At 37.4% G+C, this 27,378-nt stretch overlaps 1 protein-coding gene across 8 annotated transcripts in view; it reads left to right on the plus strand.

Moving 5' to 3' along the window:
- SUPT3H (SPT3 homolog, SAGA and STAGA complex component) overlaps positions 1-27,378 on the plus strand; it is a 437,116-nt gene that overhangs the window by 288,567 nt on the left and 121,171 nt on the right. For all 8 annotated transcript variants that reach the window (XM_066359299.1, XM_066359295.1, XM_066359293.1 and 5 more), the window contains 2 exons: positions 2,267-2,357; positions 10,133-10,272. In XM_066359299.1, coding sequence (XP_066215396.1) covers positions 2,267-2,357; positions 10,133-10,272 — 231 coding nt within the window. The remainder of the gene's footprint in view (positions 1-2,266; positions 2,358-10,132; positions 10,273-27,378) is intronic.

Here is a 27,378-nt window from a genome sequence, read left to right on the forward strand (position 1 = left end):
CTGGTTGAGTAATCCAGACAAAATGTGATTACTATAATGGCTCTGGAAGTGGATAGGAAGGAAGAGTTCAGAGAGATAGTGAGGAGTGAAAATATGCAGGATTTGGTGCATACTTCATTGAACTTGGAGGACGACAGAGAAGTAGGCACTGCGTAGCAGGGGAGCTCTGAGGAAGGAGCCAGAAGATGCTGTTGGCAGGTAGGGGACCGTGAACAGGACGCTTTGTGAAGGTCTGGAGCACAGTGCAGTTCGAATATGCCTGGTCAGTTTTCCTCTTTCCCTGACAGTGCTAAAGAGACTAGCACAAAAAAGGGTCCACAGTGACCCTTTCAAATCATACTGAAGTTTCAAATCACACTGAAACTTCAGGAACATGCACTAATTGACAGTGCCCTTTGCTCCCCAGAGGACTTTTTTTTTTTTTTTTTTTTTTAAATAGATAGATAGATAGAGAGAGAGAGAGAGAGGCAGGAAGGGAGAGAGATGAGAAGCATCAATTCTTTGTTGCAGCTCCCTAGTTGTTCATTGATTTCTTTCTCATATGTGCCTTGACGTTGGGGGGGGGGATACAGCAGAGCGAGTGACACCTTGCTCAAACCAGATGAGCCCACATGGGCTCAAGCTGACGAGCTACGCCCTCCGAACCTGAGTCCTCTACGTCCCAGTTAGACGCTCTATCCACCACGCCACCACCTGATCCGGCTCCAGAAGGACTCTTAACCAGAATGTTTTTAGCACCTGAGAACATGGCTGTAATGTGATACTTGCCATTGTTCTCATCTCTCTCCTAAACATGATCATTTTATTTATATACTAATATGTTCCAAACAGAATTTAAAGTAGTTTACAGAGGTATAATATAAGACAAAATAAGATCTAAAGTCCTGAATGGACTCAGGAAAGAGGAAAGAATAGTGAAAGACCTATTTTTTTCTCTTTCAGTTTACAAAAGCAGTATTTCTTGACTGCCTACTGTATTTTACATATTATACTAAGTAATTTATTTATTCCACCCAATAGTCCCCTAAGGTAAGTACTTTACTTACTTTACAAATAAAGAAGCAGAAGTTCAAAGATTATCTTCTACCTCTGACCCTTAGTTGCAAGACTGATTTTTTATTGAATTTATTGGGGTGACAATTGGTTAATAAAATTATACAGGTTTCACATGCACAATTCTATAGCCCATCATTTGTATACTGCACTGTGCGTTCACCACCCCAAGTCAAGTCTCCCTCCGTCACCATCTGCCCCCTCTACGGTCCGTCTCCCTCCGTCACCATCCGCCCCCTCTACGGTTCGTCTCCCTCCGTCACCATCCGCCCCCTCTACGGTCCGTCTCCCTCCGTCACCATCCGCCCCTCTACGGTCCCCCTCCCCCTCCCCTCCCCTCCTTGTGGGGACACTGTTGTCCGTGTCTGTGAGGTCTTTTCCTTTGCAACACTAATTCTAACCTCAGTTTCCCTATGGATAGAAAGGAGCTGATTATAGTTGTCTATATCTCAGGGCTATTGAAATGATCAAATAAAATGCATGTCAAAGAGCTTTTGTAAAATGCAGGAGGTTTCAGCTATTACTAGGAATCTTAAAGCTAAAGGTCAAGAACCAGTAGCAATACATTCTAAGTGTAAGTACACAAGTTATGCAGTGTTACCGGTTATTTTCAGAGTTAAGCAGGGTTTGGTCCTCGAATAAACCTAGGGCAAGCCATCATTAAACAACTATCATTAATCAGCTTTGAGTTTCATAAAAATATGTTTCTCATATTACTGAATGTTTTCCAGAAATATAAGCCATAAATCAGCTCTTCTAAATAAAAGAAAAGATGCTCAGAGAATAAAAAACAATAATAAAAAAAAGAGAGGGCCTGCCTTTTAAAGCAGTTGTTACAAACTCCTTGTCTAGATTGTTTATAGATAATTTTTAAAATTAAAATAGCTTAGTATGGAGAGTGTGATAGTTATCACAATCTTCAGAAACAATTTAGGACTTTTTATAAGATCTAAATATGAAGGGAATTATTGTGATTCCGGAGCACCTAAATACTTGTAAATGAAAAGTGCTTTTAAAAATGCTTACGTTTCAGCTTTTATGTTTAATTTGATGAGCGTATTTTTTACTACCATCGTATTATGTTGAGAATTTGTGTGTTTTCTCCAATGAGTCTGACGTTCTACTTTATTAAATTTAGTTATTGGAGTTTTGACTTAGTAAAGTGAATATATGTGCAAAGTTTCTAATTTACTGATTTCATGTTTTTTAATAGAAAAAACTTAGAAGACTGCTAAAATACATGTTTTTCCGAGACTACAAGTCAAAGATTATCAAAGGCATGGACGAGGATGATCTTCTGGAAGGTAAACAGAACACAGCACTAACCTGAGAACAGGGATGCGTGTGTGCTGGGCCTCACGTCTGGCGCCGTCAGTGTAGATATCCCGGTCAGAGCAGAATAGATGAACTTCTGTTACACAATGTAGTTTAGAAAGTAACCAGATGTTTATTTAGTTGGCAGCTAAATTGTATGATTTTCTACTTATGTGACTTAATAGTAATCTGGTATTTCAATTTTATCTTTTAATAATATGACCTGCTTTATATCAGAATATCATAAAACTAAGAAAATTATATTGATTTAAAACCTTATTATAGCAAGCATAATTTTTCTGTTATGTATGTAGAGAGCCAGAACTATATTATATCTTTGAAATTGATACATATGAATTTTTGTTAATGTATTATAGAAAGTATCTGATACGTTTTATGATATAAAGTCACCTCATTTTGGTGTGTGTTTCTATGATATTTGAAATCTAACAAAAAGACTAACAGTAAAATATTTTTTTTTGTCTGGCTTTCTAACACATTCCTCATTCTAGAATATTTAGAACAAATATTAATGTTGCAGAGTCTAACAGTGCTAAGATGAAAATAGATAATTACTAAACAATGCTTACTGAATCAAAATAAATACAGTTGACCCTTGAACAGTATGGATTTGAATTGCAGGTCCACATATCTGCAGATTTTTTTTATTAAGGGAGAAGCAGGGAGGCAGAGAGACAGACTCTTGCATATGGCCCTACGAAGATCCACCCAGCAGGCCTCCTACCCCGCAGTGCTCTGCCCCTGTGGGGTGTTGCTCTGTTGCTCAGCAACCGAGCTATTTTAGTGCCTGAGGTGAGGTCATGGAACCATTATCAGTGCCTGCGGCCAACTTGCTCTAACCATTTGAGCCATGGCTGTGGGAAAAGAAGAGAAAGAGAGAGAAAGAGAAGGAAGTGGGGGAGGGGTAGAGAAGCAGATGGTCGCTTCTTTGTGCCTTGACTGGGAATTGAACTCTGGACTTCCACATGCAGGGCTGATGCTCTATTGCTGGGCCAACCAGCTAGGGCCTATTCAGATTTTTTAAAATAAATACTATAAAGGTATATTCTCTTATAATTTTCTTCACAATTTCTTTCTCAGACTTACTTTATTGTAAGAATACCGTATGTAATAAATATAATACATAAAATATATGTTCATCAACCCTGTTATCTATCAGTAGGGTTTCCAGGAGGTTTTAATAGTTAAGTTTTTGAGGGAGTCAAATATTACACGTGGATTTTTTTCACAGAATCATGTATGGCACCCCTAACCCTCAAATTGTTCAAGGGTCAATGTGTATTGTGCTTTCTTTTTCTTTTTCTTTTTCTTTTTTCTTTTTACAGGGACAGAGAGAGAGTCAGACGGAGGGATAGATAGGGACAGACAGGAACGGAGAGAGATGAGAAGCATCAATCATCAGTTTTTCGTTGTGACACCTTAGTTATTCATTGATTGCTTTCTCATATGTGCCTTGACCATGGGCCTTCAGCAGACTGAGTAACCCCTTGCTCCCGCCAGTGACCTTGGGTCCAAGCTGGTGAGCTTTTTGTTCAAGCCAGATGAGCTGTGCTCAAGCTGGCGACCTCGGGGTCTCAAACCTGGGTCCTCCGCATCCCAGTTCGACGCTCTATCCACTGCTCCATCGCCTGGTCAGGCAATGTGCGTTGTGCTTTTAGAAATAACTCATATATTTTGGATTGAACACAGTCACTGCATAGCAGTATTTACTGATGAAGTAGCTAAACAGATTCTACCAGATTAAGAAGAATTCCAGAATACTACTTAAAACCAGCTGAAGGGTTAACAGACTTTGAGAGAGAAGTACTTTCATTTGTCTTCAACAAATCAGCAAGTGCAATAGCCATGCAAAAAAATATAATAATTCTGATCAAATGTTTAATCAGTGTTGCCTATTTAATATTCCTGAAATTCTCACAGAACTTAATTTCTGGGAAATAGTTCTCCAGCTGAATTTAAATGTTACCTTTTATGGAGAGCATAAAGAATATAGACTTGGAGCAAAATAGACCTGAACTGCAATTAATCCCAGTTCTCTGCTTTCTTTCTGAATGTTGTTGAGGGTCAGTTTTCTCATAGGTAAGTTGTAACAGTGCCACTTCTCAGGTGGAGTTATTCTGAGGCTTCATTGTACTGTGTGGAAGCACCCGACACATTCCTGCAGTGAATGAATGGCAGCTGTTAGGACCACGCTTTGAACACCAGACACTCAGTGGTGAGACTAGTATGCAGGTGCACTAACATCATCATATCAGCTTGCTGTCTTCTCTTCCTTATTTATTTCAAATCTCTCCTCTTTATCCTCATTTACATTTTCTAATTATGTGTGTCTTACATAAAATTTCTGAAGAGTTGATATAATTTATAAGATAAACTACTTAAGTGATCTACATCTGATACTGAGGTGGGACTTGTGGAATGGCTATGTGAGGCATGTGCTATATTCTGCTCCAGTGAACCACATTTACCTAGTGATGATTTTTTAAAGTAATAGTTTAAGTTTTTAGAAATTATCATAAGGGCATACAACAAATAGAGAAACACATATTCAAGAAAATCTTCTAAATCTTATTAAGAACAGTGGGAATCTGCTACTTTTAAGCCATCACCTATTCCCATCGTTCCTCTCCTTCCCTGCCACCCCATCTCAGTGTAATAGGAGCTTTACTCTGGCTAAGTGTGGACAAGAACACTGGGCACCTGCTTCTCCAGCTCCCAGTCTACAATTTCCCCCCAGGAGGGGCAGGAAGTCAGCATCGCTCCTTGCTCTGGCTTCGCATTGCAGAAGCTTTGTTCTGGGCAGGCATAATAAATGGACGGGAACTTCCTCTCATCCTCTGTTCCTAGGGAAATTCTGCCCAGCCATAGCAGGCTCAGAATACTGCGTCCTGGTTGCCTGCACCCTAGCTTTCTCATAGGGAGTAAGGATCCATGTCTGAAGGGACAAGGCTAGAAGGCAGAGGGCTCCCATCCTTGACCAACTCCCCACTCTTGGATCCAGGAGAGGCTTTGCAGGAGAAGCTCATTGCCGTTTCTACTCCCAGTTTTAGTACAATGGTCAAAGGTTTAGCTCAAAGGAAAAGGCAGGACTTAATAACAGGATAGCTCTCTCTGCAGCCCCCCCCCCCAAGGGGACTATGTGGACCAGAGCATGTAAAAAACAGTGGAGATCCTGGTGGTAAACAATTAAGAAGAAGCTGGTAGCTGTCTAGTACTAGTTACAACAAGCAGCAACAGTGCATAAGCTAAAAGTTTCACAGAGGAAACAAAGGGAAGAGACAGATGAGAAGAGTCCTCCTAGTGTCAGAGCAAAACTTAAAAGCTGGCGGCACCTTGACTCTGCCAAGGGGCCCAACGTTATTTTAGATCATCCTGTGGATCAGCTTATGCTCACGAGTATTAACAAAAGCCATAGAGCAGTCAGCCGGGAATTAGTGGGAGCTAATAGCTGTGTGTGGTATCAATAGAGTCAGACCAGCAAGTAACTTAATGGAGAGAGCAGGAAAAATTAAAGCCAAAGAGAAAATGACTAAAATCAGCCATCCTTGGAAACTGAGAAGACTGCATGCTCAAGGCTCGGCCCTCTGAGGCTACACACTGAGAGGGAAAGAGATTGTATTGAACTCGTCCAGCCAAGTCACTAAACAAATAAACAAGCAAACAATGACAAAAAGCCCCATGATTAGGAGGGAATTATTATTTAAGTTACTGCAGTACACTACCTACAATGTCCATCTTCAACAGCAGTGACAACAAAATAGTAGATATGCAGAGGAAAAAGTATATGTGACCCCTAAACGGGGGGGGGGGGGGGGGGGGCGAGAGCAGACGACACGAGTGGCTCAGGCATTGGACACAGGGACAGAAACTTAACGTACCTGTTATAAATATGTTCATAGAATTAAAGGAGACCATATTTAAAGCACTGAAAGTGGTATGATTACAGTGTTTCACAAAATAGAGAATATCAATTAAAAGATAGAAATTATAAAAAGAAACTAATGGAAATTCTGGAGTTGAAATATCCAAAATGAAAAATTCAGTAGAGGGCCTCAGTGTTAACTTTGAACTAACAGAAGAAAAAGACTCAGTGAACTAGAAGGCAGATTGCTAAAGAGTATGCAATCTGAAGTACAAAGAGAAAAGAAGAAGGAGAGAAAGCTAAAAGAGCTTCAGAGAAATATGAGACACCATTAGGTGAGCCAACATATGCAAAATGGGACTACCAGAGGTAGGAAAAAGAAAAGGGGAACAGGAAAAAAATAGTCAAAGAAATAACGATTAAAAACTTTTCAGCTTCAATGAAAACTATTAATCTATACATCCAAACAGCTTAACAAGGTCCAAGTATGTTAAACACTTAGAGATCCACACACAGATACATTCCAGTAGAAACGTTGAAAGACAAAGAAAATCATGAAAGCTACAAGAGAAAAGCAGCTCATCACATACAACAGAACCCTAACAATATTAACAGCTCACTTCTCCTTAGCCATATAGGTCAGATAATAGTAGGATTATATATTCAAAGTGCTGAAAGAAAGCAGTGTCAACTAAGAAACACATTCAGCAAAACTGTCTTTCAAAAATGAAGGCACAATAAAGGTATTTCCAGATAAACGAAAATTGAGGGAATTTCTTGCTATCAAACTCATACAAAACCTGCTAAAGGAAGTTCTTCAAGCTAAAAGCAAGATGCTCCAGATACCAATTTGAGCTTGACCAGTGGTGGCACGGTTGATAGAGTGTCAACCTGGAATGCTGAGGTATCCAAGTTCGAAACCCTGAGGTCACTGGCTTGAGCATGGGCTCACCAGCTTGAGTGCAGGGTCACCAGCTTGAGTGTGGGATCATTGATACGATCCCATGGTCGCTGGCTTGAGTCCACAGATTGCTGGCTTGAAGCCCAAGGTCGCTGGTTTGAGCAAGGGTTTCATGGGCTCAGATTGAGCCCCCCGGTCAAGGCACATATAAGAAGCAATCAAACAACTAAAGTGCTGCATCTACAAGTTGATGCTTCTCATCTTTCTTTCACTCTCTCACTTGCTGAAAGAAAAAAAAATGAATCCACATCCCCACACACAAGAAAAGAGAAATTGTAAAGATAAGCACGTAGGTGCTGGCTGGTTAGCTCAATTGGTTAAAGCATCATTCTGAAACAACGAGGTTGCAGGTTTGATCCCAGGTCAGGGCACACACAGGAGTTAGACAAAAAAATGCACGACTGAGCAGAACAACATATGCTTCCCTTACCCCCCCCCCTTTCTTTCTCTGTCCCTCTAAAAAAATCAATAAAGATCAAGCCTGGGCCAGATAGCTTGGTTGGTTGGAGCATCGTCCCGGAGCACGGAGGTTGCCAGTTTGATTCCCTGGTCAGGGCACCTACAGGAGCAGCTCCGTGTTCCTGTCTCTCTCTCTTCCTGCCTCTCTCTCTCTCTCAAAAAAAAAAAAAAAGAAAAATAAAAATAAAAGATAACTATCATATGTAGGTAAATGTGAGACAATATAATGCATATCTATTTTTCTTAACTAACTTAAAAACAATTGTATAAAACTGTATTTATAATGTTGGTCTATAACATGTAGATAGATATATAATATATTTGACACAACATAAGTGAAGTGGGTCGTAACAAAACTATTGGAGTAAGGAGTGACACAAGATAGTTGGCGTAAGTTACGAAAAAATGAAAAAGAAATAGAATTGGTAAATAATATGGTTAATATAACCGATTCTGTAGATATTTACTCTCTTTCCTATAAAGACTGAAACTATATCCAGAAGAAACAAAAAAATCTGAATAGACCTATGATAAATAAAGGGTTTGAATTAGTAATTTAAAAACTTCCCTCAAAGGAAAAACCCTTGCCTAGATGATTTCACTGATGAATTCTACCAAATATTTAAAGACAGTTAATATTAATACTTCCCCAACTCTACAAGGTAAGTATTACCCTGATATGAAATCCAGACAGGCATCACAAGGAAAAAGCAACTGTAGACTAACACTTTGGAATATAGATGCAAGAATTCTCAACAGCATACCAGGAAACCAAATCCAGCAAGGTCTCTAAGGTTCTACATCACGATCAAGTAGGTTTTATCCCACAAGTGGAAGATTGGTTTAAGCTTAAAAAACTATTTTTATGAAAAAAAAACAATTTGTTTAGTTAATCATATTAATAGCATCGAAGTAAAAAATCACATGATCATCTCAATAAATGTAGAAAAGTCATTTTAAGAAATCAAGTCTTTTGTGGGTTATTTATTTTTGTTTGAATTTTTTAGTTATTTTCAACTAAAAGAAATTTTTTAATTAGTTTATATTCAGTATTAATTTGTATTAGTTTCAGGTGTACACTGTAGTAGGCAGTCATTCTTTACCAAGTGTTCCTCCTGATATTGCCAGTGCCCACCTGGCCCATACATAGTCATTACAGTGTTATTGGCTATATTCCCTTTGTTATACACTGTATGTCCCTATGACTGTTTCATAACTACAGATCTGTGCCTCACAATCCCTTCACCTTTTGCACAGCTGTCTTGTGTCTCTTGTTAGAAGGGTACTAATTTCATTCAGGAAGGCTCCTCCCTCATAACTTAATTACCTTCCAAAGTCTTGACCCCAGAATACCATCACAATGGGGATTAGGTTCAAAATATGAATTTTAGGTGAACATTCTGTCAAGTTGAAGAAATTCCCTTCTCATCCTACTCTTTTGAGTGTTCTTCTCATGACAGACTTTTGGATTTGGGTAATTCAGTCATGAGGGAGAAGTCTGCATTAGTAGCATTCGAAATGAGAGACACAAGAGAGCTTGCTGGATTCCTTCTGCTCTGCTCTCTGCCATGTGAGGATACGAGAACACTGCCATCTGCCAACCAGGAAGCACACCCTCATCAGACACCAGGTCTACTGGCCTTCCTAGCCTGCAAAACTATGAGAAATAATTGTTTGTTTAGCCAAACTTTCTAAAGTGTATTTATTATAGCAGCCAAAACTGACCAAGACAGCCATCTGTTAAAAACTCACAGCTAACAACATATTTAATGATGAAAAACTGGATGCTTTCACCCTATTTTTATTTGATATAAAGATCTTTATCACATTAAAAAAATAATCTAGCTCTTCCTCACTAATTCATTCATAAAATCCCACTGATACTTTTACGCATTAAACTGTATTAATTACCTATTGCAGAATTACAGTCCATCCTGACCTTCTGCAATAACTTTCTCAGAGTTATGTTTTGCTTTTAAATGTACTTTTATCTCTTAAATAAAAAAGGATATGTTCTCATCCCTTTAGGTTTCAAATGTATTGCCAAAGCAATGTACATAATATTCTCTCCTTTTAATCTCATGTGTCAATTCTGATGTTATTTATTTTACATCTTTGTTTTTATTTTCTTAATTCTACCTGCCAGAGCAGGATTCTTTTTCCAAATCTGAGAGCCTTTTATCTTTTTTTTTTTTTTTTTTTGGTAAGGAACTTTAATCTGTCCATTCACACTTATTGTGGTAATTGATAATTTAGTTTTATTCTCTCTTGTGAAATGAATAAATGATTTAATTCTGTAAGTCTTATATTTTTATTTTGAATGCAAAGATTTTCCTTTGAAAAATTATTTTGAGAGAGTTATACTTCTGATTTTCATGTTCAGTATTCATTACATGTAATGATTGGTGCTGATGTAACCTTATTCAACAAATTTCTTTTTTCTTTCCCTTATCTTCATGAAGACAAATTGAGTGGCAGTAACAATGCAAACAAAAGACAAAAAATCGCTCAAGATTTTCTCAACTCTATTGATCAAACAGGAGAACTCTTGGCAATGTTCGAAGAGGATGAAATTGATGAAATTAAACAAGAAAGAATGGAGGTATAGTTCATTCTTCCCTTTTAACAGTAAAAGAAGAACCATTGCAGTTGTAGTGCCTGTCCTCTCTGGTTCTGTTATTATGTCCTTTAAATGTTGTCTGAAACACTGAAATCCGAGAACTCGTGTCTGCAGGCAGCATTGTACGGGGCGGTAGCCTGGACAGGCTGTCAGACTTGCCTTCAGAGTCGACATGGGGAGAGTACTTAAGTTTTCTCTTCCTATCTCCTCTTTTTGAGTATCATCAGTAGATTTCCCTCAGCTTCCTTCTTTCTTTTCAGAATCTTACTTTTACTGCTTGTTCATTCCTTAAAAGCTAACTCATGATTAAATATTTATTTTTTTGTTCCAAATCGTCCTGTTAGCTTTGTGGGCAAGCGTTAATTTTTAACTGCATCTGTGTTGGCGTAGAGCGTGAAGAACTGTTTTCCAGGTTGTAGTTGCAGGTTGTGGTTGACCTCACTCACTAAGGGAGTGTCCCAGGCAATGACATGCTTTGTATCACTGTAGCACAAGGTCAGTGACATGTGTTTGGATTCCCTGGATATGTTTTCACAATGAATATGAAAATTGTATGCCTTTTATGGACCTTAGTTTATCTATTCATAAGGCTGTCTCCTTAAGTACTTTGAAAAAAGAAATGATTGATTTTATTTGAATGCCTTCCAAAATATGAAGCATTATTCTTATCATTCTTCTTATTATTATACTCTTACATCAAAAAAAAAAAAAATCTCCATTTTCTCCTTCACTTTCAATTAGGCAAGAGAGGTAATTTCAGAACTCCAAAAGATTGTGTTAAGTACTTACTTTATCATAGTCTCTATGCATGCTAAGAATATAATTATTTCATGTTAGATTTTGGAGGAATTCCAACAGACATACATGGTTTATAAACTTTAGCAGCCTTCTTTAAAGAATTAGTGTGCTTAGATCATGAACTGTGATCTAAAGGCAGTGTTCTTTTTAGGTATCAGTTACCTTAGAAATGTGTGGTTATCTTGGTTTGGGGCAACTGCAAATGATTTTAGTTCAACTTCGCCTTGGGCCAAAAACATGCTAAGTTGTCCAATGCAGATGATAAACATATATTTCTGATATCGTTATGGCCTAAACAGGATATGATTGTTTAGTGGCATGGTTTCACTTATGACAGAGAGCAAAAATTATTTATGCTTTATTTTTAAAACATTTTTAAGTTATATAAATGGGCATGAAGAAAGATTCATTAAGGAAGGACTCTATGCAAAACATTAGTAAAATTGAAGTAGTAGCATTTCAATTTTGATGGTCAAATCTTTGTCAATTAAGCCCGTTGCCCAGAAGTGCATTCCACAATCAAGGAGAAGAGGAGAAGTGGAGCGTGTTGTAACACTAAGCTCATAATAGCAGGCGGCTACTGTGGGCCCGGAACAGGGGCGCGTCAGGAAGGTACAAGTTCAAGTCAGTCCCGGGTCCGAAATGCAGGGTCGGAACAGCGTGGGCATTTCTGCAGTTTATATACCTCTTCCCTGTAGTGTGACATATATTACTCAGTGTTACCAGGATAGTAAAATATCAATAGTTGATAAAAAATAGTCACAATGAATGTCAGCTTTATCTATATAATAAAAATTAGATGGGTAGTTGCTCTAAGCTTTCCATCCTAACTAAAATCTTCACTAACCAAGATAAAAAAGAGTAGTTTTGAGATTCTGCTCTTCCAAATAACACAGTCGAACTCAATAAAAAGTGCTGAACTTGTAGACATAACTGTAGACAGTAGAAAGTGGAACCATTAAGAGCATAGACCTTGCCTGCTTCTAATTTGACAGGTTATAGTTTCAAGCGTAAACCACAACTGTGGCAGTCCATATGAAACCACTTTGGACTCACAGACTGCAATCTCTTGCTTTTAAAGTGCAGTAGAGTAATCAGTCCTGGCATCACTCAGTGATTTAATTTTCCTCTAAGCATCACTTACGGTTGCAGAAATTTTGTTTACTACCTTCTCTCCTAGAATGTATGAAAACGGTAGAGACCTACCAGCAAAGCTTATTATTGTTTTTCTTTATTTCTTTTTTCACTTAAGTATAATTTAGAAGAGAAAAAAAATTTTATAGACAGAAAACCTCACTTGGGACTCTCGCTTTTTTCTCAAAACATTAAGCAAGTATACAAAAAACTGAATTCTTTCCTATTTTTTTTTTGTAGCTGATTTCTCTGTGTGCCTGGTTTTGTATTCCACTCATCATTTATTTCATTAATATTAAGTGTTATGTGATTTTAAATATAAAAATGTCTTATAACCACTTCTTCTTGCTAGTCCATCATCGTGATAGTTAACTAACTCCTACTCTGTTTCTTTTTCTCCAGCATCAAATTGTTAACACTTGGGTATATGTGTGGTAGAGAGCTGAGATCCCCAGTCTCTGAAGATCCCTTGTAAATGATAAATAAAGAGGAAATGAGATTCCAAATTGCTTTAGTGTATTTGAGAGGCTGGACAAGAGGAGCAGGGAAATGGTAGGCCTAGTAAATAATACAAATAGTACCAGTAAATACGGCTCCCCTCCCGCAGCCTCTCCGCCCCACACGGGATGGCACACAGGTGTGTGTTCCTGCTGCTTACATTCTGAAGGGTTGAGAGCTAATCAACTCAATGTGGGTGTCTCCCAAAGGCCAAGAAAGAGGCACTAAAAGCTGGAATTTCTTTTTTTTTTTTTAAGGTTTTATTTATTGATTTTACAGAGGGGGTGGAGAGTGAAAAGTATAGTTGTTTCACTTTAGTTGGCCATTGCTTGCTTGCTATATGTGCTTTGACCAAGCAAGCCCAGGGTTTCAAACCGGTGACCTCAGCATTCCAGGTTGATACTCTATCCATTATTTCATTGTTTATGAGGAGTCTTTCTCTCTCGCACAAAGATTCCAAAAATGTACAAAGTTATAGAGCATATTACCTTGCCGGAGCAAAAAAGAAAACCTGAAAGTAATGACAGTGGTTAAACAAACAATCCTAATTAATTGAAAATTTAAAAAGAACAAACCATAGAAACAACTAATGGACCAATAACAAATAAATACCACAGGCTGTTTAGATGACAATAATGAGAATAGTACATATACAATTCAATAAATATGGACAGAGCTTTATTTAGGAGAGGCAACTTTTTAGCTTTTGAGCTTTTCATTAATAAATTGGGAAAATGAAAATAACCATTCAACTAAACTTAGGTATTTTACATCCAAATTAAAATAAAATATAAAAATAAACTCATAAATTAAGTAAGAAAACAAATCATCAAATTTACCAATTTAAGAAAGTCTTTGCAAAAGTTAGGACTAAGGTGGAATGGATTTTGGACAAGTCTAAATAACAAAAACTAAAAGAAAGGAGACTGCCAAACACTAGCAACGAGTCAGGATACAGCCTTGGACCAAGAAATCAGTTCGCATAGAAGTCACTAATAAAATGTTGTACATTTCGATGGAATGGGCGTTTTTCTGAGAAGATATAAAGGATTAATTTTACTCAATAGGAAGTAGGAAACCTGGCTACATCAGTAAATGCTGAATGTTTCTAACGCGTCATATCCTTAAAGTTTCTGAATCCAAACCAGTTTAAACATTCATAAAACTGTTAAATATTATGCTATATAAACCATTTCAGAGCATAGAAAAACAGGAAAACTCATTACATTTTACAAAGTAATGTAATATAACCTTGCTTATGAATATCAGTGCAGCAATAGTAAAATATTAGCAATGTTAATTGGTCATATATATAGTGAGTGGTGTACCAGGACCAGATAAGATGTTTTTTCATGAGTTTAAGTATACTTCAATATTAGAAAAAACATTACTGTTATATATGAGACCACTAGGTCAGAGAAGAATATCTATGATTTAATAGATAATTAAAAGACATTTGACAAAATTCACTTCCTATTGTTTTTAGAAATTTTCAATAAACAAGAAATATACATATAAGTACCTCCATATTGTGATAAAGAATTTCTCATTCTAATGAACAGACATCATTGTAGTTTTAAAAATAGTAACAGTTTAATAAAATGCTAGAATGCCCACTGTTACCACTTTAATTTGCCTGAGTTCAAGTTGCACTAGCCAATAAAATAAAAGCTATTAGCCCTGGCCGGTTGGCTCAGTGGTAGAGCGTTGGCCTGGCGTGCAGGAGTCCCGGGTTCGATTCCCGGCCAGGGCACACAGGAGAAGCGCCCATCTGCTTCTCCACCCCTCCCCCTCTTCTTCCTCTCTGTCTCTCTCTTCCCCTCCCGCAGCCAAGGCTCCATTGGAGCAAAGTTGGCCCGGGTGCTGAGGATGGCTCCATGGCCTCTGCCTCGGGCACTAGAATGGCTCTGGTTGTAACAGAATGACTCCCCAGAGGGGCAGAGCATTGCCCCCTGGTGGGCATGCCAGGTGGATCCCGGTCGGGTGCATGCGGGAGTCTGTCTGACTGCCTCCCCATTTCCAACTTCAGAAAAATAAAAATAAATAAAAAATAAAAAGGTGTAGCTATTGGTAGGAGACAAAAATTACCATCATGTACAGATAAGTGTATTTTATTAGGTAGAGAAACAAACTAAAATTTTTTAGAACCAATTAGTCTTTATTAAATCATATAGATGCTAAAAAAGCAGTAGTATCCCTCATAGTTCAGCAATAGTAAATAAAAATAAAGAGAAAGACAATTCAGTCAAATTAATACAAGAAAACATTTATTTGGAGGTAAACTTTATACTAATAAGAAATGTAAGATAAATATAGAAATACTATTTAATAATGTACTGAGTATGAGGAGTATATATATGAAAGAACATTACGTTCCTGGATGCAGAGACTCAATAGTGTAAATGTCTCAGTTTCCAAAATAACTTACTAGTTTAATGTAATTTTAACAAAAATATCAGCAGGATTAAAATAAACTAAAAAATGATGTTAGAATTTATTTGAAATTATAGAAAGATAAGGATAAACAAGAAATTTTTATTAACAAGGAGTGGAGAGCAGAGTTCAATTTATGCTACCAGGTATAACAACATTACATAAAACTACTAACATCAAAATAGTGTGGTACTGGTGTAAAATTCAACAAGCATAGCAATGAATACAATAAATGAAATAAGCGTAGAAAAGAATTTAGTTATAATAAAGGTAAAGTTAGGGATTGGTGGGAGAAAGATACCAAATAGATAACTATTTGGAAAAGGAAAAAAATAAACATTGCTCCTAGCCTTATATAAAAACAAATTCCAGGTAGATAAAAGAATTAGGTATAAAAAGTGATACCCTTTACAAAGCAGAAATAAACACAGGTACATAGTCAGTTTGAGGATGTAGAAGGCTTGTCTAGGCTTTCTTTTCTTAAAAAGCTTTTCTAGAAATACTACTCAAGATATTAACAGGTGTGCTGTGGGCAGGGGCTGAGGGACAGTATCTGTTTTTAAATAGATCTGTGACATCTTAAATCAAGAAACTTAAGAAGTTCTTTTAGGACTTCTGAGAGGCTTGTAAGTGTTAATATATATATTGTGAATTTCTCAAGAGGAAATGGAATCTATTCAAATTTTCTGAAAGGATACTCAGAGCCCAGTTTGGGGGAAAGAAATCACAAAGGAAAGGCTTAATTTTGATCACATAAAAATTACATAATTTCTCCAAGTCAGTAAAAAAAAAAAAATTAAAAATCAAACAAATGTAAAATATGACAATATTAATATCTTATGTAGACCTTTTAGTCAATTTGAAAATAACATTTCAGTAGAAAAATTAGCAAGGGATATAAATGGACAAATCACAGAAGGAGGAATAAAAATAATCTACAGAATATCTGCTTACCTATAATGAACCAGTGCCATTTTTGTTTACAGAATGGTCAAGAATAAGGTGGGGTTGTATACACTTTTAACTTTTCGTGGAAATAAAGATTGATAAAAAGCAGAAAATATTTAAAAATACCAATGAGAAACATTAAAAGCATTCATATACTTCAACCAAGTAAACCCACATTTGGTAATTTTTCTTTCAGAATATAATCAGAAATTTTGTTCATATGCACATTTGTGTGGACAAGGCTGTTCATCACAGTGTTATTTATAATAGTGGAAATAGGACGAGAGGACCCTATTTACCCACTATTAAAGGGTTGTATACATTCCTGCACACATAGAAGTTTAGACTGGAGGGAACTATACCAACATGGTAAATAATAGTGGTTGTCATTAGATGATGAGACTGCAGATGAATTGAATATCTAGATTCATGCTGTTTTGACTTTACATATTTATCATTTATATTATGTTTTTCTTGGTCTTCAATTGATTTTCTTTGTTTCTTTTTTTAAGTTTGTCTTAATTATTTATGATTTTTAAAATTAATTTCTTTTCCAATTACAGTTGACATACAATATTTTGTTAGTTTAAGGTGTACAATATGGTAATTAGACAGTTATACACCATACAAAGTCAACAATTTCCCTTTTCATTTTATTCTTTTTTTTTCCTATCAGAAGCATTTAGTTTATATGTAGTGCTGCAGAATATGCTTTATGAAGCAAAGTAAGTAGACTCGCATTATACAATTAAGGAGTAGAAGATTTTAGTCCTGCACAGTGTCAACAGATTGTATTCAGAGCTATTATAATGATGTAAGATGTTTAAAATAATTAACCTTTTATATGATGTTTTTGATTGCCCAATTAATTGCAATTGAATTAAACAATTAGAGAAATGTCTAAGTTCTGGTGCATAACCAGAAGTAGATTTGGCTCACAAAGGGTTTGATATTGAGGTTCATTGGATTTGTAGCTTTATTTCCCTATAATTCTCTTTCCTACCATTTTCTGGGTTTTTTGGTTTAATCTTTATACTGACTAAACTTGTAGCAGCACTCATGCTATAGAAGTTCTTGGTCTTGACAGAGAGAATGCCTTTGTCCCAAGATTTTATTCTGAAAGTGCTTAGACCACAAGATCTCCCCAAACTCCTGCCGCCCACAATAGCTAGTAATATGATGTGTTCTGATGGTCTTAGCCTAAATCATATGCTCTGTCCCTAAAGCTGAAGGGTGTAGTCAGCTGCCTCTCACAAAACCATGGGCCGCTGGTGCTTCAGGAAGAAGGAATGGATTTTGGAAAGGCAGCCATGAAGGTCCTTACATAGAGAGGATCTATCTTTACATTATGACAGTAAGAATTAACAGAGTAGTGTATTGTAACTTTGAGTCTGCTCAGATATCTAGGAAGTTTTCCCTACGAGACAGCATGGTAGAAGAAATGACAGTCATTTTCTTTGGATTCAAGCAGTCATTAACCCATCTGTCCTTCCACTCTTTTAATTGTTCAGTATTTACTTACTGAGAGTATTGTCAGTCAGTCAGTAGACTGGGTCCTGAGGTTATGACAAAAAAAAAAATGAAATGAAATACAATTTCTGACTCACATGTGATCTATAGTAATACCTGGCAAACCAAAAGATAAGTGAACCACGGGATCAATGAATAGTTGCTGTTCCTCTTATTGATATTTCTGTATCTGATCTTTTTTTTTTTTTTTTTTTTTTTTTTTTTCATTTTTCTGAAGCTGGAAGCGGGGATAGACAGTCAGACAGACTCCCGCATGCGCCCGACCGGGATCCACCCGGCACGCCCACCAGGGGCGGTGCTCTGCCCCCCAGGGGGCGATGCTCTGCCCATCCTGGGCGTCGCCATATTGCGACCAGAGCCACTCTAGCGCCTGAGGCAGAGGCCACAGAGCCATGCCCAGCGCCCGGGCCATCTTTGCTCCAATGGAGCCTTGGCTGCGGGAGGGGAAGAGAGAGACAGAGAGGAAAGCGCGGCGGAGGGGTGGAGAAGCAAATGGGCGCTTCTCCTATGTGCCCTGGCCGGGAATCGAACCCGGGTCCTCCGCACGCTAGGCCGACGCTCTACCGCTGAGCCAACCGGCCAGGGCCTCTGTATCTGATCTTGAACTGAGAATCTTCCCAGGAGATTATTGGTTGTTTGCTGGAGCCATGTATTTTCTACTTCACTTGCTATTTTATTTGAAATTTATTTCTTCTGAAGCGAAGCATACTACTTCTTTAAGAAAATTTTATGATTAACTTTACTTGGGGCCACAGAATTAGTTTCAAGGTGGTTTGCTGAAAAGAATGCGAAGTAAAATAGAACAGAATTAGGGTACATTTTACAACATGAAATAGTGTAATGTGTAGGGGTTGGTTTCTGAAAGAGAGTCATTGAGAGAATATATTGCTATCTCTTTTTATTCCTTTGAAGGTAATTTTTGTTCAGATGATTTAAAAATACTCAAATCATTCTTCAGGGAATATTAGTATAAATCCCTCCACAAAAAAATCTTGGTATTTCTAGCTACACAGAGCAGAATTTATGTAATTTGGTATGTGTTTTTTTTGTCCTTGAAATTGCAGAACAGAGAGTATTACATGACTTTAGAAGAACCCAAAGGTAGATGTAATGTGTAGCAATGAAACTGATTTCCATTGTGACTTTATACACTCCTTCAAATGACCTTTTATCTACACTGTAGCTGTCTTCTGATTATTTAATGGTGAACATGTGTATATTCCTTTTTGTGAAAACTTGTCTAAACTCAGGAAAGATGTCTTCTGGAAAAGATATTTTTCAATTAATGACATGAAAAGTAAGCTACAGATCTTACAAAAATAGAGCATCTCTTACTCTTGCCCAGGTCCTTGTCATTCTGTAGCTTAATATGTCCTATTTGATGGATGGTGCTTAAGGGATTCTTTTAGATTTTTCTTAATGATGTGAGCTGGGGGCCCCACCTCAGGGGAGAGGCAGACTTGGGCTTTAGTTAGACCTCCCCACACACCAGTTGTGAAACTAAAGGTGGTTGGGATTTTCGGCTGCTTTTTTTTTTTAATCTTTCTCTAACTTCATAGGATGTTTCATCTCTTGGGTTATGCTTTTCTATAGAAAAATTTTAGAGCAAGGTAAGTCAAATAAGTACCATTTTCGTGAAAAATTTTTTTGTATCATTCCCATTTTGTCTTCTACCTTCAGACCTATTTAGACTTTTTTAATATTAGTCTCTGGGTAAAATTGAAATTTCTTTTTCCTGTCCTTTCACTAGGCTGCTGGTCTACTGGGGAGCAAAATACACGGGGACAGCCCCAAAACACTGTGCATAGTAGTCAGATTTTCCCTAACCCAAGTCAGAAATTTTTATTTGATGTCTACAAGTATCTTTTGTTAAAGGGACAGAATATTTTAAATCAGGACTAGGTTAGAAGATATGGAAACAGTGCTTGCCTTTCATTTCCACCTTCCTCCCATCAAGGAGTGTCACCTTTAGGCAGGCAGAGAAACATTTCTTGGGGTGAAGGTATAAAGGGCAGTACAAGCTAAGCATTGGTCTGCTCGTGGTGACATGTGCGCAGGCCCTGCTGGGCTGCTGCTGTGTTTAGTCTCGCCCAAATGGATATTTGACTACCATATCTGATTATACTGTTCAATTAAGTTTTTTATAGAATCAATATTTTCTTTCTCCAATAATTCTAATTTGTTCTTTTTAAAATGAAATCTTTCTCTTTTCAAAGATACATTTCAAGGGTTTTCTTAGAGATCAGTATACCAACTTGTTTATAAAACACCTTGGCAGAGAAGAGTTTTAAAATATCATCGAATTTAAGAACACCACAAGATTTACCACTAATTTACATTTAATGTTTATAGTTCTCAAATTGTGGTTGTTGTAATAACCAAAATATTTTTGCCCAGAATATTTTGTGGATTATATTTCCCTATTCTTTCTCCTTCATCCACATTCCCCACAGTAGGTGGGCAGATTGTTGTTACATAGTCTGGCTTTTATTTATCTTGATTGGTCTAATCTCAATAAGTTAGTACTTCCAAATATGAAAATAAATGTATTCTGTAGCAAGATTTCTGTCTTTGACATGCTCTTGCTGATTTAGTGGCATTAACAGATCGTTGCTTGTTTGGTATAGATAATTTCCCTCTGTCCCTTTGTTTGCTTCCATGCTAGGGAGCTGCCTTTTAGCTCAGCTCTTACTGCTGCTACCGCTTAATAGTAAGTCATGCAGAACAACTTGTTTAATGCAATTAGACTTATTCCTAGGTCACTATATTTTTCATGTCGAAATAGGAATTCTAGATTAAGCTCTAATACTTAGGATCAGTGTAACCCATTGTGTTTGTATGTCTGTTGGGAGCTAGCCTTTTTATTAGCATTGGTCCAAGCTTCTGCTTTTCATGACTACATTTTCTACAGAAGACTCTCAACTCCTTAGCATGGCATTTATGTACCTTTTATAATCTGGCCCAACCCTCATCTTCCATCATTCCTCCTTCCTGCCTTCTCCCGTATTTCCTTTCAAAAACATGCATACACGCGCACCCGTGCACACACGCACAGACACACGCACACGTGCTACATAGGAAGCTGCCTTATACTTGTAGTTCCCTAACTAGGCATTCGCTTTTCTTCCCTTCCCCTGAGCCTCTTCCATTGGGCAATATCTCAATTGAAATATTTTATAGTATATGATAAATTATAACTAATTGTGCTTACTTAGTTTAACTTACTAAATTAGCTCCTGAGAGCATGGGCTTACTTTATTTACTTTCATATCCTCTGTACCTAACACAGGTCCTTGAACGTTATAAACTTACATCAAATATTTTTCCAAATAAGGTGAATAAAATAAGTATAATTTTATAGCTGATATATCTGAATTACTTTTTACCCTTTGAATGACTTGAATTATTTTATTTTATTTTATTTTGCTTAAAGAATGCAGTTTCCAAGTATATAAAATTAGCAATTTCTTCTGACTCATTGAAAATAAAAAAAGGATATTATAATTAGTTATGTACCTTGATGAGCTTTTGTATCAGGAGTTTTTCAACAAATCTTTTAGAGATGCTTGCCACTTGCTAATGGTTTTCATTGCTTGAGTAACTTCCTGTTCAAATTATAGTCATGGATTTCCACAGTTCTAGTTATAGAAATTCTTCTAACCACACTGCTTCAGTATTGACTGGCAGAGTCCCACATTTGTCTGCAAGATGGTCCTAAGCATCCATTCCAGTTTCAAATGGACCAGTGCCATCTGTGACTATTGGTTCATTCTATTTAGTTTGCCAATTCAGACTATTTGGTAATAAATTAATATTATCTCTTTTTCTCATGTGTTTACTATTATAAGGTTTTATAGTTTTGCCTCTTCAACTAGTAATGTGCTTATTCAACTCTCAGATCCATGTATACCTCTCTGGACAATTTGTTGGCTGATGTATAAAATAGTGTGAAGTTGCAGGTGCCTTAAGTTACTACTGAGTTTTCTGTGGCGTGGAAATTTTGCACCTGCAGTCATTCTATTTCATACAGAAGGATGCTGTTGTTACACTCAGGCCTTCTAACACAAAGGAATAATTCACCAGATTCACAGAAGTTGTTTTTTATTTATCTGCCTCATGTACTGTATTTGATAAGACTATGGGATTGAATTAATATTTAAAGGTAAATTACATTCATCATTAATTGTTCTAGTCACTAGTATGGTTCTTATATTCATGTACAAAGGACGGTGTTTTCCCATACTTACACAATTAACATCATAACCTTGTAATAAACTTTTTAAAATGTGATGTTTAATTTTCAAAGTAACTAAGTAGTAAGTATTAACAATTGGGGCATTTTATCTTTTTTTAAAAAAATGTTAATTAAATCTTACTTTTAAATGGCCTTTTGAAAGTTTATGAAGAAAAGACATCTATTTCTTCTTGTTATTCTGCACCTCAGGTAGAAGAGTCATTAATAATGCATTTATTGAACTATTCTCAAAAATGGAGAAGCTTTAAGTACTGAGTTGATCACCTTTGGGAGAAACACACTACAGAAAAATACAAAATCACTGGGGTAATTGTTTATATTTTGAAAAAAATGCTTTATTTTATAAAAATTCTACAAGAGCTTTTTTTTTTTTTTTTTTTAACAGAGACAGAGAGTGAGTCACAGAGAGGGATAGAGAGGGACAGACAGGAATGGAGAGAGATGAAAAGCATCAATCATCAGCTTTTCGTTGCACATTGCGACGCTTTAGTTGTTCATTGATTGCTTTCTCATATGTGCCTTGACCGCGGGCCTTCAGCAGACCGAGTAACCCCTTGCTGGAGCCAGCGACCTTGGGTCCAAGCTGGTGGGCTTTTTGCTCTAACCAGATGAGCCCGCGCTCAAGCTGGCGACCTCGGGGTCTTGAACCTGGTTCCTCTGCATCCCAGTCCGACGCTCTATCCACTGCGCCACCGCCTAGTCAGGCCTACCAGAGCTTTTAAATAATCTAAAATTAGTCTCTTTTTACCAAAATTCAGTACATACACACATATCTCCAAAAATACTACTGTGTTTGTTTACTGAATCTGGAGATCTTTTCTAAATAGGGAGAGACTAGAAGAAGAGGAGAATAGAGAGGGGAGGGGTGAAGAAAAAAGGGAAAAGATTGAAATCCCTTTTCCTAGACAATGGCTCTGTATAAAGAAGTTTCTATTATCCAGTGGTTTAGTGGGGAGGATATTTGAATCTTAGAACACTTGTTCCTCATGTCCCTACAATGAGCTCATTACACTTAATAGAATAAAATATAATAGCCTAAAAGACAGTTATCATACTTTTTTAATTTAAAAGACTTTAATTCATTTTAGAGAGGAAAGAGAGAGAGATAAGGGGAGGAGGAGCAGGAAGCGTCAGCTCCCATATGTGCCTTGACCCAGGCAAGCCCAGGGTTTCAAACCGGTGACCTCAGCGTTCCAGGTTGATTATCCACTGTGCCACCACAGGTCAGGCCTATTGTACTCCATCTTTTAAAAATGCTTCATGAGGCCCTGGCTCATGGCTCAGTGGACAGACCGTTGGCCCAGTGTATGGACATCCTGAGTTTGATCCCCAGTCAGGGCACACATGAGAAGTGACCATCTGCTGCTCTCCCCCTCCACTCCCCCCTTCTCTCTCTCTCTTTTTCTCTCGCAGCCAGTGGTTCAGTTGGTTCCAGCGTCGGCCCCAGGCACTGAAGATGGCTCAGTTGGTCTAAGTGTTGGCCTCAGGTGTGAAATCAGCATGGTTGATTTGAGCATTGGCCCAAGATATGGTTGCCAGGTGGATCCCAGTTGGGGCACATGCTAGAATCTGCCTCACTATCTCCCTTCCTCTCACCCTAAAAAAAACGCATTAGTTGAAATTTTTGGAAAATTTTCCCATCATCTTAAGCAGTTCTTATTGGTAATGTACCATATTTTTAAAGTAGAAAATGTAGTACATTATTTTTTAAAATAAATATTGTTTAAACTTTTCCTGTGAGTCACAGCAACTCATCATGAAGGTTTCATTTTTCATTTATTGTAACCAAAGCATAATGAGCTATCTTGGTGGCCTGGATATTAGTTCTCTGGGATATTGGTCATCTCAAACTCATCAACTCTTCTAAAAATTCTTTTAATATCTCCTGGTATTATTTTAAATCACTTCATACAGTTTTGTGGGATTTGGGTACAGCATAATAACTGTAGGCCAGCTGGTTATATTCAGGAGTTCTTCAATAAGTTACGGATTCTCTGAGTAAAGATACTACTATAAGAAAGTTTATAAATCATTTATATACATTCTAAGAATGTTGTATCTCAACCCCCTCTCCCACCGCCTGCCTCTAGAAACCAAACCAAGCTAGGGGGAAAAATAACGTTTTATTTAAGCTAGAAAATGTATTTTGTTTAAATTGCACCAAGAATTATTCAGTCTTTACTTGGGTGTGGAGAAATAGACAATACCATATATTAGTGGAAACAAAAGTTGCTATAACTTTCTGGAGAGAAGTATGGTGATCTCTCTCAAACCCTTTTGGTCCAGAAATTGCATTTCTAGATGCTATCCTAAGGAAATAATTGAACAAAGACATTTTTAAAAAATTAAATGTGTTCATTTTTAACAGCAAAGTTTTTACTTAACAATGTAAATATTCGAGTTGTCAAGTTTCTTCTTAGCATATATTTGGATATAGTCCGCAGGTTTTAAAAATATGTAACATGTCCCCTAGCCAGGTGGCTCATTTGGTTAGAGCATTGTCCCAATATGGCAAGATCGCTGTTCAATCCCTGCTCAGCGCACATACAAAAATCAAGCTGTGAATACATAAATAAGTAGAACAACAAATTGATGTTTCTCGCTTGCTCGCTCTCTCTCAAATCAGTTTAAAAATTATATAGATATGTATCTTTTGAGTGTCTGGTTGTTTTGTTTGTTTCTGACTCTGTTTGATGTTGTAGTTGCTTAATTTCATAGTAGTCAGAAGATTGCTAGATATTCTTTTTAGTGTTAGAAATGTGTTAGATTTACGTAGTGTCCTTTAATATGTGGTGACTTTTGTAAATGATTCACAGACAGGTAGGGAGATTTTTGTATATAGGTTAGGTCATCATTATTAATAGTGTTCTTTTCCTTTTTATCATTAGTCTATAGTGTTTGTTTGTTTTTTTTATAGATCCTCATCAGTAAAAATTTGGGAGGTCACACACCCCTAAGGCAAATGCAAATCCTGATTAAATCCAACCTGTTGCTTATTTCATAGCTACATCATGTCTATTCCTCAGTAGTGGAACATGACTAGAGAAAAACACAATCAAGCTTACTAGTTTTACATCAAATTTAGAACTAAGAACCTCCCTTAGTGTTGCCCAGCAACTTTAGAATATCCCTAGTGCACCTGTTGTCCCACTGACCGTGATAATCATTTAAGCCTCCTTTTCCATCAGACCTCTGGACAAGAACATTTCCACTTGCATACTTTTAAAATACTGTTCTCTAGCCCCCTCATTTCCCTCAGGTCTCTGCTCAAATATCACATCATCAGAGAGACCTGCTTCACCCATGCAATAGAAAAGGGCTGTGGACTAAATTGTGTCCCCTCACAAATACATAAGTTGAAGCACTAACCTCCAATGCATTGGTATTTGGGGACCTTTGGAAGAGACTTAGGTTTAGATGAGGTCATATGGGTGAGGCCCTCATGATGGGGTTAGTGCCCTTGTAAGATGAGGAAGAGACACCAGAGCTCTTTTGCTGTGTAAGGACTCAGAAGACAGCTAGCTGTCTGCAAGCCAGGAAGAGAGCCATCACCAGAACCTGACCTTGCTAGTTACAGCCCTTGAACTGTAAGAAAGTTTCTGTTGTTACACCCCCAGTCTCTGTCTTGTTAGGGCACCCTAAACAGATGAAGACAAAAGTAGTACCACTCCAACCCAGTCTTTCTCTGTTTGTTCATAGCATTTAACTCCTCAACCTTCTATATGTTTATTGTCTGCCTTTCCTCACTAGAATATGAGTTCCTGAAAGACAAAGGCTTTGTTTGTTTTGTTTACTAGAATATATCTAGAACCTAGAACAGTATGTAGCTACATAGTAGGTGCTCAATAAATGTTACATAAACAAACAAATTAATAATAAAATATTCATTTGGAAAGTATGTATTTTCTTACTACTTTACCTTTAAAGGGGTACATAAATTGAGTTTTTTTAATGTCTATTCCTACCAATGGTCATCACAGAGAAGTTCAGTAAATTTATAGCACTTGTCTTTTAAACTAGAAAAGCATTCATTTGTCTTTAAGGTCTGTATCACTTTTAATTACTTTGCTTGAGATAACCTATGGACCTTTGGGTAGTATAAAAGGTTTTTATGTTCATTCTATATCTCTATGCAAAGTATTGCAAAGATTCTGCTATTAGTGGTCTTTTTATCTATATAGGCACAATGAAGACATTCTCTTATACCAAGTAAGGTAAAAGAAATGGACTGATTGAGATTGTCAATGTCAGTCCATGTAAAATATAGTAATGTTTTAAATTAAAAATAAATCTATAGGCCCTGGCTGGTAGTCTCAGTGGTAGAGCATTGGTCTCTCGTATAGACATCATGGATTCAATTCCCAGTCAGGGCACACAGGAATAGTGAACATCTGCTTCTCTGCCCCCCTTTCTTTCTCTTTCTCTTCCTTTCCCACAGCCATGGCTCGATTAGAGCGAGTTGGCCCCTGGCACTGAGAATGGCTCCATGGCCTTGCCTCAAGTGCTAAAATAGCTCGGTTGCCAAGCAACAGAGCAAACAGCCCCAGGTGAGTAGAGCATTGCCTCCAGTAGGGGGCTCACCAGGTGGATACCCGTCAGGGTGCATGCGGGAGTCTGTCCCTCTGCCTCCCCGCTTCACACTTAAGAAAATAAATAGATAAGAAAGAAAGAGAGAGGGAGGGAGAGAGGAAGGGAGGAAGGGAAGGGAAAGAAGGGGAGGGGAGGGAGGAGGGAGGGGAGGGGGGAGGAGAGGGGGGAGGAGGGGAGGGAGGAACAGAGGAAGGAAGGAAGAAAGGGAGGAGGGAGGGAGGGAGGGAGGGAGGGAGGGAGACAGAAATAGGCGTTTCACTGTTTTGCACCCTAATAGGTCATTTTGGACTCCCAACATTTTTTTCCTACTTAATCATTAGAAACCAAGAGGTATGTGGGAAGTGAGTCTTTCACTGCTGTGATGTTACTGTAAATATCTTCTTTAATATCCAGCCATATATAGTTAGTTGTCCTGCATTAGAAGGAGAAATACAAAAGTTTATCTTCATTGTTGATGGACCCTTCATCAGTAGACCCTGGCTCTCTTCTTTGAATTAATACCTGGGTTGGTTATAGTTTTTTGTCTGTGTTTACTTGTAATTTTTCTTAGTCAGTTGGCTTAGTGGTAACTGTTGGTAACAGCATATACAGTGGAGTTTTGTGTTTTGCTCCAAATCTTAAGATCTTTCTCTTTAAATTGTTTTGATTGATGAAATCACCTATGTACCTTCGTTGACGTAGCAGATATATTTTTATCTTACTTACTCTTTTGTCTTTGATGCTTCCCTGCCCATTTTCTTTGATTATCTTTTTTAGACAATTTCAATGCCTACCTGCATTTCAGTCTTTCAGTGGTTATTTTCAAATTGAGGAAACTTAAATCTTCATGTCTCAATTTGTCAACTTGAAAAAAGAATAGTATCGTTTTTATTTGATAAATCTGCTTTGACCACCCATTGGAC

Source organism: Saccopteryx leptura, chromosome 1, assembly GCF_036850995.1.
Source record: "Saccopteryx leptura isolate mSacLep1 chromosome 1, mSacLep1_pri_phased_curated, whole genome shotgun sequence".
Taxonomy (NCBI): domain Eukaryota; kingdom Metazoa; phylum Chordata; class Mammalia; order Chiroptera; family Emballonuridae; genus Saccopteryx; species Saccopteryx leptura.